This window comes from Hoplias malabaricus, chromosome 10 (genome assembly GCF_029633855.1).
Source record: "Hoplias malabaricus isolate fHopMal1 chromosome 10, fHopMal1.hap1, whole genome shotgun sequence".
NCBI classification, from domain to species: Eukaryota; Metazoa; Chordata; class Actinopteri; order Characiformes; family Erythrinidae; genus Hoplias; species Hoplias malabaricus.
This window is the reverse complement of record NC_089809.1, coordinates 20,488,667-20,501,128: the sequence shown is the minus strand read 5'-3', so window position 1 is coordinate 20,501,128 and position 12,462 is coordinate 20,488,667. Positions and strand designations below refer to the sequence as shown.

At 37.6% G+C, this 12,462-nt stretch overlaps 1 protein-coding gene across 2 annotated transcripts; it reads left to right on the top strand.

The window, feature by feature from the left end:
* The first annotated feature begins 574 nt into the window (after window positions 1-574).
* On the top strand, window positions 575-12,117 carry polr3glb (RNA polymerase III subunit GL b). 2 transcript variants are annotated; one of them, XM_066683015.1, is made up of 8 exons: window positions 575-1,042; window positions 1,683-1,840; window positions 3,803-3,932; window positions 5,205-5,273; window positions 6,082-6,138; window positions 9,262-9,332; window positions 9,967-10,083; window positions 10,183-12,117. In XM_066683015.1, the coding sequence occupies exons 2-8, from the start codon at window positions 1,721-1,723 to the stop codon at window positions 10,267-10,269; spliced, it is 651 nt and encodes a 216-aa protein (XP_066539112.1). In that variant the 5' UTR covers window positions 575-1,042; window positions 1,683-1,720; the 3' UTR covers window positions 10,270-12,117. The 2 variants fall into 2 exon arrangements, with proteins under 2 accessions (XP_066539112.1, XP_066539113.1); XM_066683016.1 differs by having other exon boundaries at window positions 575-1,068.
* The last annotated feature ends 345 nt before the right edge of the window (window positions 12,118-12,462 follow it).

Here is a 12,462-nt window from a genome sequence, read left to right as displayed (position 1 = left end):
CCAAAGCCACTCCCCAAAACAATGCCTGACTACAACCAGAGGAGTCGACAGGAGAGTTTTCTTTCTATATTTAGCAGTGGAAGCAGTTGTAGGTCTCTTTCTCTTGCATTCTTTAGAATCAAGCTTGCAAGCTTTCAGCAGAGCTTGTGTAGAGCTGTGTAAAGAACATAAAAAAATGCTGCAGACTGCAGAGTGTGCGTGTGTGAGCAGGCTATGAGGTAGACAGACAGGCTGGCCATTCAATAAGTCTGAATGAAATGAACAGGATTTTATAGTCGTGTGGCTGCCACAAATATTTTGATTTCTGTTTATCATGCGTTCCTATGGAGTGAATGCTGGGAGGGACTTGTTTCCACCACTTATAGATCTTGTTTGCATTTGGAACCGTCACAGTGTGTTTAATTGCTATGTCATAATAACAGTATTACTATAACTACAATAATAACAGTGATTATAATAGTAATAATAAAAACGGTGTTGTCTTTATCTTTGACTGGATTAATGCTGGAGTTCCAGAGGAACTCTTGTTTATGAAGCGTGTTTCTGCGGGGAACGCATTGATGGACGCTCCGAGACGGAGATGTATTTGTTTACATTGTGTTTGGCGCGGATTTTCGCATCAAACCTTTAATGGAGGTTTTCTCAGTGAGGATTAATCTCAGAAACGCACTGAACAGAGACCGAGGAGCTTCCCACCTGATTAAACTCTGTTGCCGCAGCACAGTATCAACCTGAGTTCGCTCTCACTGTAAAACGTTTTAAGACCGAAGGCGTCTTTTGGTTTTTGCTTCCGACGCATTTTTTAGTATAATGTGCTGCATAAATTATGAACCCTTGTGGGACGATAGGGGGAATGCCAGACGGGTTAATTTAGGTTATATGTGTTTATGCTGTTTTGTGAGCTCTAGTTCTCTTAGCTAAGATGCTCTCCGAGTTTTTACACTGAGCACACAGCCATCAGTCTTCAGTCTTCAGAGCAGAAGCTGAACTCTTCACAAGTGACAGACGACTCTTCTGTGTCCTCGGGGTCGACGTCCAGCAGGCGAGTTTAGTCAAATTATTATTGCAGTTAAGTAAACGTTCCCTGTAACATAACTTAAATGGGGAAGCCCAGTGCCGTGAGGAAGGCGACAGCGCTTACTCCATACCAAGTTAATAATATGAATAATAATAGACCATGTATCTGAAAACACTTTTTTTTCTTACAACACCCTCCGTGTAACTGTGTACCCAACAGTATTAGCTGCTGTTTCTGTAAAGTGGTTGCTCGTCCCAAAATCTTGGGGGCCGGAATGGGCACAAGTACAGAACTCACAGGCTTTTGGCAACATTAAAAATTCAGACAAAATAAATAAATTCTTTCAAGAAATATGTAGAGTCTCAAAGAAATTAAGAAAATCATTAAAATAACAAAACAGAAATGAAAGAGAGAACTTTATGATTGTCCCTCGGGTGCGGTTCTCTCTTTCATTTCTCTTTTGTTATTTTAAGACACCTGTGTGGTGTCTTATCATTTTCATTCATGTAGAACATTTCACACTACATAATTCTGAATTACACTATTTACGTAACTAAATTAGGCAGAAAAAAACTTCAAAGTTGGAAAAAAAGACTAAAGCCACAATTGAATATATTATAGATGCCATTAACACCTTTGTAAGATTTCTTTTGTCCCTTTCCAGAAGAGACATTGTTCATTTTTACCTCACATGCCTGGAGAATGGCTGGACGAGGGCGTGGCAGGGGTCGAGGCCAAATGAGTTTCAGTATTGAGGCTGTTGGAATCGGAAAAGGAGAGAATCTTCCACCTTCAACTATCCAACCTACACCACTCTTTCCTGTGGGTTACATTTAATGAATAGCTCACATACTCTATAAACATAAACTACAGACTTCTGAGTAGTTTGCTTATCCTTATTAAGACACTGCACTACAGTTAGATGGGAGATACAGTGATATTATTAGAATGTTTAGATTTTATTTTAGACTAAATTATAAACCTGTAGGCTTCTTCATGTTGATTATGATAAAACTTTGCTTGTTACGATTGAAGAAGAGCAAAGATTTATAACTATGTAATAATGACAATGGTTTTAAATTGTAGAATAGTCACTTATTTTAGAGGGCCAAAGTTAGACATACCATTTTAAATGAAACAGTTGAAATCTTTAGGACTTAGAAATACTTGCAGGTCATGTTTGTAATGTGCTAATTTTCTTCTCATGTTTGTGTTAGGAGTGTTTGTCCTTGCTGTCCAATGTCTGCATCTACGTTTCAGCAAAATATATAACCCAGTCTTAAAGTTCCAAAGGCTTACCAGTGGTTATATCATTTAGTTAAAGCTTCTTAGCTCATGATGATATGTTCCATTGTTTGTAGGTATATACAATTACATGTCAGATTATAGAGTTTATGATTTGTTAATTATTTGGTGAAAATGTTGTAGTCTTTATCCATACTTCTTACAGACTGTTATATAACCTTTGAGATTCAGAGTGTGTCCTTGCTTATGTAAGTGTACTCCATTTTAATTTGGACAGGGCTAATGTTTTGGCTTAGGCTTTAATTCAGGTGTAATGCATTAAAATTCGTTAAGGTCCAGTTAGAAAAAATGTTCCCAAGCCAAGGTCCGTAACATTATGTATAACCTGCATTAGGATCGGTGCCATATCCTGCATATTCAAGTTGCCTTGTGGTTATAGCAACATTTTATATAGTTAACAAAGTAATTTAAAATAAAATTACCCTTTCAATTACATTTCAATAAATTTCAACAACAAAAATATTATAAATTACATCCTTCGGCATAAAGAGCCAATCAGCTTTCTGTTAAGTGATAAAATCCCGCCCTCCAGCAATAAGAACCAATCAGATTGCAAGTTATGTAAAGCAGTAAGTCACCTGCAACTACTAAAAAAAGTCATTACTTTATTTACATATGCATTTTTTTTTTCAAAATCATTGTTTTGTTTATGAATTTTACTTGAAATGAGAAAATGGCATTGCATTTAGAGTATTAGTGATCCATTTTCAGGGTTATGAGAAAAGTTTGTGGTTTCTTGTTTTAAGACAATGCAACGCTGTCGTCCTGAAAGTGTCCCAAAAGAGCTTTTATCACATCCATGGGGTTATTTTTACTGGCCCCAAGACAGCGGTGTCTGGAGCCCTGACCTGTGTATGTCACTCATTTGAGTCACAGCGCTCATCATACTCATTTCACTGTAGCCCATCAGCCTCAAAGTTTGATTTGTTGTGCATGTAAGGGAGCCTTTCAGATCATCATTGTTGTAAAGAAAGGATATGCCAGTTACTGTTGCCTTTCTATTGGTTTGAACAAGTCTGGTGATTCTTCTTTTTTTGTAAATTCTAGAATCTCTTCTGTGAAAATACACATAGATCAGCAGTTCCCTGCCATCCTCAACATTACTCTGGCCAAAACCTTATTAGAGCTCTTGATTTTGTGCACTGTGATGCTTCCATATGATTGGATGATTGGACAGTTCCATTACAGAGCAGGAGTAAAGGTGTTCCTTATAATCTTGTTTAGGTGGTTAGTTGTTGTTTAGTTGGTATTCACACATGATATAAGCATTGTTATTACTTTATTTGTTTAACATAGCATACCCCATCTGCAGTGTTTACATTGACCATAAATACATTATCTGTTCAGTAACCTGCATAACATCTGTGTGCAGCAATCAAAGGATTATAATCATGTTTATGAATATTATTCACAGTTGATGTAATGACTGTCAAATGGCTAAAACACTGTTTTCTTTGTCATGCTGTTTTAAATGTAAAGCCCTTGGAGCATAAGCCAGTGCCCTTGCAGACGGGGGAGGAGGCAGAATACATGCTGGCTCTGAAGCAGGAGTTCAGAGGAGCTATGAAGACTCTGCCTTTTTATGTACGGCCTGCTGCACCCAAGAAAGGTCCCAGATTTTTTCTACTCTGCATTACATCACTGACATTTGTGTTTAAGGTCTAAGGCAGGGTTGGGCAACCTATCAGACTGCAGTGGGGTGGTATATGTCTTTAGGCAATCAGAAAGGGTTGAGAAGAGTAGAATGAACACACATTTCCAACCTGATTTAACAGCCTAAGGTTATGAGGAGGGTAAAGCCCAGACAAATAGCACAAGCACCAAATGGCTCGAAGCACAAAAATATTGTCACTGTCTAGTTAAAAACATGTATCTCCAAAATAACAGCTTTACAGAAGAAGGAAAAAACTTTCTTAAATTTCAATGGAAATCAGTGTAAAAAGATTTTATAACAATTAATTTTGGAGAGTTTCTATTGGACCATTCATCATAGAATTTTGCACAGTGTGAAGGACAGCTGCTGTGTTCAAATGGTGTAGTAAACTAAAAATCAACAAAATGGGGATACATGTTTTTGATTGGACAGCGACAACATATTTATACATTTCATGTGAATATATTAATTAAAATTTATGGATAATATATTCCTTCACAAGATTGCTTTCAGGATAGAGCCTCAGTCTTGAGAAAGTCAGGGAAGAAGTTTGCCATGCAGTCAACCTATTCTTCAACACCATACCTTTATGTGCTTGTACAATTGCTTGTAATAATTTGAATGTTATATGGATGGTTTGAGAAGAGCGAGCGCTCATTTATGTCACGTTAATGAAAAAAACTGTTGTTAATTTTTCCTGAAAGTCATGCACTCACCATTGATTTCGCTTAGCCATTTCTGTAAACTAGATCTTTTTGATGCCAATGCTACAGCTACTGTATTAAACATCTGATATAGTTCTCATAACCAGTTGGACATTTGAAAAGCGCTTATTTTATTTGCGTAACTACCAAATGTCTATTTCAGAAAGCCGAAACATACAGTCATAAAAAAATCTAGGAAATATCTGTGATTGTCTGTGAGTAATTTTGTCCACGTGGGTTTCCTCCAGGTGCTCTGTTTTCCTCCCACAGTCCAAAAACACACGTTGGTAGGTGGACTGGTGACTCAAATGTGTCCATATGAATGCGTGGGTGTATGTTGCCCTGTGAAGGCCTGGCGTCCCCTCCAGGGTGTGTTCCTGCCTTGTGCCCAGTGATTCCGGATAGGTTCCTGACCCACCGCTACTCTGAACAGACAATGATACAGACAATGAATGACAAATATATTCTGTTATACTTTAAATAAATAATCAGGATTCAGATATTCTTTTTCTCTTTTGTCCAGATGTGGAGCGGTATTCTGATAAGTATCAGAATATTGACTCATCTGACAATATGAATGAATGGAGCCCAGGTAAATATTTGATCTGTTTTGTCCATTTACTTACTTTCTCATTTGTCCTGAACAGATTGCAGAATATTAACAAGATAGGACTGGACCAGGTGTTACACTGGAACTTAATCAGTGGTTTTATTAAGAGATGTGAACAAGGTCTGTACCATTAGATCATCACTCCCATGGAGCGTCGTAGCCTGAATCATCAGCATTAATTGAATGACAAATTACCATGAAGTCAGGATTGGTTCTCAGCACGCTAATTAAACCACTGTGTGGCAGTCTGGAAAGCCTGTAAATGTTAGTGTCAGGCAAATTAAAAGTGACAGGCTTAGACAGTAGTGGAAGGACCGGGTTCCACAGTGGCTCAGGATGGTCAATCAGGCAGCTGGAGCCAGAGAGAGACTAGCTACAGAGCTGTCTACAACACAAGCCCATTAAAATTTGTATTATTTTGAGTTGTATGGAAATCTGTCAAGGAAAATAATTAATAATTCTAGAAAGATTACCTTAATTCACAAAATATTTCACTTGGACTCTTACACAGATCTGTGCCAAAATTATTTTTGTCAAATATTATGAAGAATAAAGACATTAGCCATGTTGTGTATAATGATTTTTCTTAAATATGGATATTTAGATATTTGTAGAAATGTTTTTTCTACCACAACTTTGTGGTTCTTTTACCCAGAGATCAGTTTGATAATTGGATGGAATTTTTATGAACAATCATCGCAGAAGCATACAGTCCCTCAATAAAACTATTGGACAATACAGCTATATTGAAGTATTTGTGTAAGTAACTTTACCTGCCCTTCTGTTTTAGACTGGAGACGCTTGCCGAAAGAGCTGCGTGTTCGGGCAAAGAGGCCTCCGACCGAGAGTGAGTGAGCCACAGTGTGTAGATCAGTCTGCAATAGCACTTCCACATGGGTTGATTAGCGGCCCTGTTGCCTCCTCTCCCCTGAGGCAGTAAGGCCCTAATCTACAGTCACTTCAAAGAGAGAGAGACCGCAGTGACACCACATTTACTCTGTGGGAGATTTAGGCCTCTGCTTCAGCCTCACAGGCCACGAAGGATAAAATATGCGAGCAGTGCATTTAGAAAGAAATAATGCCAAGCTTTATATAAACTTCTTTGAAAGCAAAGTGCCACTGGTTGTTAGTGGCGTGAATTACTAGTCGCCTTTCACTGCAAAGAAGGGTAAATGGCATAAATTAGTGTGCATGGAAGAGGCGGCCTGTCTTCCAGTCCTTAAGTGGTGAAGGTAGGCTCTGACTCATAGCTGTCTCAAGGGAAATCAGGGAGACGGCACTCTGCGCCATTACATGCACCTCCAAAATGAAAGGCTGTGGATAGATGGATGAAAGATGCGGATGGTAGCAGAAAGCTATGAGCAGCATAACTGTTGCCACATTGAAGAGAACAGCACATTTAGTTTAAAGCCACATCCCTTTTGAAGAAGAATCAATATAAATTGTGGTTTGATTAATATGTTTGATTGTGCTCAATGAAATTCATTAGATATATATGTACTGTATTATAGCTCTTTAAGCCTGTACTCTATTATAGCTCTTTAAGAGTAGGCCAATGATGACTCGATTTATTCGCGATAAGGAAGAGGAGGCATGGTGCGCAACAGCAGCGTCACAGGCAAAACAATGCCAGTGGCTTTGCTGGGAGAATCTAGAGAAGTGGAAGATCACTTGGCAAAAGTTGTGGGCGATGGAGGCAAGTCGTATTAAGCCTTTGCTTGGATTAACTTATGATGTCCTTCCAACTCAACAAAATCTTGGACAGTGGGTAGGTGAAGACCATAGCTGTAGACTATGTACAGGGGTTGGCACGCTGAAGCATATTCTATCAGCTTGTAAGGTTAGTTTGTCACAGGGGAGGTATACATGGAGACATAATCAGGTGCTAAGGGCATTAGCATGTTTGTTGGACAGTAAACACGTAGAGGTAAACACATTAACAAGTGGTTGTAGTAATAAAGCGATTGGGTTTATGTGTGAGGGGGAATGTATTTGAGTGTGTGCACAGGCTATAAATATTGGTTGATGGGGCAAAGCACAAGATTGGAAATTGCTGGTGGATGTAGGTAAAAAAACTGCAGGTCCCAGAGTGCATTACATTAACTATACTGAGGCCAGATATGGTGATGTGCCGTGAATGTAAACGGGCAGTTTATTTCAAAGAGTTAACAGTTCCATTTGAGGATGTGGTAAACCAAGCAAGGAAGTACACTGACTTGGCAGTTGAGGTGAGAGAACGTGGGTGGCAGGCACATGTAAGACCGGTGGAGATAATGTTAGGGGATTTGTGGCCAAGTCTTCCACATCCCTGTTTGTGCAGTAAGTAAAGTAAAGTAAAGTAAAATTTTATTTATAGAGCACATTTAAAACCAAAGTGCTTTACAATAAACAAAAGAGAAATTTCCACCTTCCACCCAGAAAAACATACCGTGACACTGAAAAACATACATTAACACAGCTCCTAATCCACAGTTCCACAGCTGCCAAATGCCAGACGGTAAATATTTCACTTGGAAGACTATTCCAAAGTCTTGGTGCAGCAACAGTAAATGCACGATCCCCTTTATGTTTAAGACGAGACCTAGGAACAGTCAGATATGATTGAGCTGAAGACCTTAGAGCTCTTGAGGGCACATACAGGTAAAGCATGTCCACAATGTATGCTGGTGCAAGTCTATTTAAGGCTTTAAAAACCATCAATTCCATTTTATACTGGACTCTGTAACGCACTGGGAGACAATGTAGAGAAGCTAAGATTGGAGTGATATGCTCTCTTTTTTTGGAACCAGTTAATAATCTGGCTGCACTATTTTGAACTAACTGTAAGTGCGCAAGAGATGCTTCACTAATGCACTAAGTACAGTGAATTACAGTAGTCCAGTCTGGATGTAACAAAAGCATGAAGATCTTCAAGATTTTCAAGATCTAAGGTATTAAAAAATTACTTTAATCTGGAGATTGTTCTTAACTGGAAAAAGCTGCCCTTCACTACTGCATTTACTTGCTTTTCAAATTTGAAATCAGAATCAAAAATGACCCCAAGGTTTTTAACCTGTGTTTTCAGGAAAGGTCAGCATCAGGGGCTGGAAATTAAGGGCAACTGTGAAGGAGTTATCAGAAACAGCTGAAAGGTCTAGTCAGTGGATGTGGATAAGGAGAACACAGACTAGTTGGGGAAATGCACTGTAGAGGTGCTGTTGTGGTGGTTGGTGAGGTAGCACGTAAACATCACATGGAACTGGTGGTACTGAACATGCATTAACGATGCCAGTGAGGCTAGGTACACTCTTAGTCACCAGGGAGGCCAGGGTGGATTTACGGTTGTTGATACTTAAGGGTAAGATAGGACTGTAAGGTTTGGAGGGGTGTGGGTCTGGGACCCCAGACTTCACTGTTGTGTTTTGGGCTTAATTCAGTGAAACACTGATGAGGGGATGTACCTACTTGATGACCCCTGTGAAGAGCTAGTGATGCAATGGGTGGTTTGGGTACTCAATGAATGGGCTCAATGAATAACCGTAGATATTAAGGGTAGCTGGTTGCTGATCGGATCATAAACGGCCACAGCAACCTTAGGGTGTAACTGTAGGATTGGAGCAATAGAAATTATGTGGGTGTGGTGGGCTCTATGCAAAGCTCTAATGGATTGGCATAGGATATTTTACATCTTATCTTGTGTATGATTATAATTACTTTAAGCCTCACTGTTAAGCAGTGTAAAAATTTACAGTAACATACTAGCTGGTCAGCTACAAATAAGGCACTGTTAAAATACTGTTTTACTGTACAGCATTCCCTGTAAGTTACTTTAATAATCTCCGATAGTTACTTTTTACATTAACTGTACAGGGAATTTAATTAATTTAAGTTACAATAATTCACAGCAATATAATAAACAATGTAATTTAAGAAAAGAATGTTTTATTGTTAAAAAATAAACAGTAAGGAGTGTGGAATTGTGTTATTTCAGAGAACCCAATCATTCCCAATCACAGCAAAAGGCCACGGGTGGACAAAGAAGAGATCATCCGCAAACTGGAGGTAGCCCTTTATTCATCTTGAATGCACTATTTACATTATTATAAGTAACAGTACATAGTACAAGTAATTCCTCATAGTAATAAAACTATGCTTTATTAAAAACTGTAGCCATCTCAACAACTTAATTAAATAGCTGCATGCCCAGCTTTTGCTTTTATTACAGATTCCATTGTTTTTTTTTTTTTTTTTTTTTTTTTTTTTTTTTTGTCAATGGCATTTTCTTCTCATGATCTCTAGAACCCCAAACACTCAGAGATATGGTGGTCTTATCTCTTCGGCAACCAGTCCATTGTCCTAAAACAACAGTAGTTTATTTGTATGATTTGCAAATTATTTATTGTCTTTACTCAAGTAACATTTTATGCTTATAGATGCACTCCTGTGAGGAGTTTAGTGTGTTCTCCCTGTGTTTGTGCGGGTTTCCTCTGGGTGCAACAGTTTCCTCCAGCTGTCCATATCAACAAGTTGGTAGAAGGATTGGTCATTCAATAATTTCCATAGGTGGGAATGTTAGTGTTTGGTGCACCGTACAAGGTGTGTTCCTTCTTGTGCCCAGTGATTTCAGATAGTCTCCAGACTAATCTGAGAGTGATTCAATAAAGCTCTGTGACACATGTTTGACTTCATCCATCAGACACTGGAGAAAAAAGAGGAGGAGGTGAGTACTGATGAAGAGGAGGGAGAGAAGAAAAAAGCTGAAGAGGAAGAGGCAGAGGGTGAGGAGGAGTATGATGAAGAGGAATTTGAGGAGGTAAGATTACATTCAGTTTTCTTTCATTGGGGGCATACACACAATGACTTGTTTTTCCAACATTTTTGGATACGTTGTGTGTTTGTGTTCAAATATCAGGAGACGGACTATATCATGTCTTACTTTGACAATGGAGAGGAATTTGGTGCAGACAGTGACGACAATATGGATGAAGCAGTGTATTGATGCTGAACTGGAGAACCGTGAAGCAGAAGTGAAGCGTCCTAATCACATTAGGAACATTTGATGGCTGAGGATTTCATTCGGCAGCTCAGTGTGTAATCCAGGTCCTGCCTGACCACGAGGGACCAAGAGTAGGTTTTTAAGACTTTGTTTATAATGACAGTACCGTTTCATGTGGGAGAGTTTTGAATCTTAATGAACCCTAAGATGTAATTAGCTCTTTTCACTTTATTGATTTCTCTTTACCGGCAAGTGGAGTAGTACATTATAAATCTAATATGTTACCGTTAATTAAACATAAACTGGATTCATTTTGTACTGAATCTAATATAAGTCACTGTTAATTCACAATCTCTTATTTACATTTTCATCTTTTAATTTTTTTTAAATTTAGTTTTAAAATGTCAGCCGCTGTGACAGATTTTATATTTGACCATTTTATGGCAAATTGACCAATAGAAATGTCCATTTATTTGGCAAAAGCTGACACATTTAATCAATGAAGCATTATTTTCAATTAGTAAATTTACCATTCTGGAGAAAAGAGGTTTTCTTCGTATTGTTACAAAAAGTTGCTAACATAAATCCCATTTTAAAAACAACTTTCATGACATTTTGTAATATAATAGAAAAATGTACAGACATGATTTTATCACCCAGTTCAATGTTTTTTTATTGATGTTTCTCTTAAATAATGGCATATTTCTGAATATAGTTGTTGTTTTGCTGTTAGTGTCTTGTATTTAGTGTAAAAATGCACATATTTTTATACATTTTAATGTTTGTAGTTTTTTTTATGTTTTAGTCATTTAAATAACAAATGCACTGGGTTGCCATTAAATTTTGGGAGTATGTGTCGATTACATGTTCCTTCTGCACCACCAGCACTCCAAATAGTAACATAAGGATTGTATGACTGCTGTATTCTTCATCATTTTACTGGTAGTCACCTGTGTATCAGTAGTGATAAGCACAATAAAAAAATTGTTTTATTGGACTGTATTTCAGATAATTTTTCATGTAACAAGCAAAGTCTGTTCATTCTAAGATTTTAAGGTGAACTTGAAATTTTTTTTAAATGTCTGCATGATTAAATGCTTAACAACAAAGTCCTTCAGAGTGGCTTTTTAAATATTGCTGAGGTAGTAGTTTTCACAACGGGGGTGATAGGTACCAGATGTCTTTCGTACGTTCCCTTATGTAAAATGTATTGCATAAAATGGTTACAGATGCATTGCCTGTTGCCTGAGACATTGTTTATAGGGCATTTTTATTTACTGAGGTTGTACTAAAGGGAAAAAAGCAACCAATCACCTTTTTTCATATTTTTCTTATCAACATTTTATTTAAATCTTATAGTGGAAAAAAAAAATATATATATATTTTTTTCTCTCTCTCTCTTTAAGTTGTTAGTGTTAACGCTGTTTAATTTAAGTCTTTTGCAGGAGCAGTTCTTCTGAAGGACAGATGGTGTCTGACCATAGTTAAAAGTATTCATTACAGAAAAACTATCTAGGTCTCCATCTGGTAAGATGATACCCAGCAATTCAGTAGATATACAGTTGCCCATATGTTTTTCTGGAACAGACACAGATCCTCATAACATAGAGTTCATGCCTTTGAAAACAGCTCACTAGCTCACCTTGTTTTTGTGTGTGCCACCAATGTTTACCCCCTGTAAATATGTCATATCTGACAAGGATTGATGAGGAAATACTAGTTTCTGAGGTGTGTAACTATACATAGTGCATATTGACTGTTCTTTGATGCAGCTAAAATGGATAATGTCATTAAAAGCTAACCAAATTTGATTGATTAAACAACTTAAATGAGCTCAGTTTATTGAAATAAATCATGGCTGACTTAATTATGTATTGACATCATATTTTTCTGAATATACACCACTTACCTCTTTCTCTCCTGGTACACATGTATACTGAACTGTTTGTTGATCTGTGTTTTGTAGAGAATCTCCACTGATGATTTTAAATTTCCTGCTAAATTCAATCACTGAGATGTAAACAAAGCCATTTAGTGTGATTCCAACCATGAATAAGAAAGGTTTGTGAACTTAATCCTAAAGGTGCAAACATCCACTCCCCTAAGGCCTTACTAAAAGGACAAGTTGAAAAACTCAATTGTTTTTTCATTCTGTAAGCTTTTCCAGGAGCTGGTTAGGAGTTTTTATTCATGGTG

What these genes read in the sequence shown, in the direction of transcription:
- polr3glb (XM_066683015.1), top strand. Translation starts at nt 1,721, where the DNA reads ATGGCTGGACGAGGGCGTGGCAGGGGTCGAGGCCAAATGAGTTTCAGT. An exon ending in AACCTACACCACTCTTTCCT is followed by an intron (nt 1,841 to 3,802) that starts GTGGGTTACATT and finishes TTAAATGTAAAG; the next exon opens with CCCTTGGAGCATAAGCCAGT. An exon ending in GCCTGCTGCACCCAAGAAAG is followed by an intron (nt 3,933 to 5,204) that starts GTCCCAGATTTT and finishes TCTTTTGTCCAG; the next exon opens with ATGTGGAGCGGTATTCTGAT.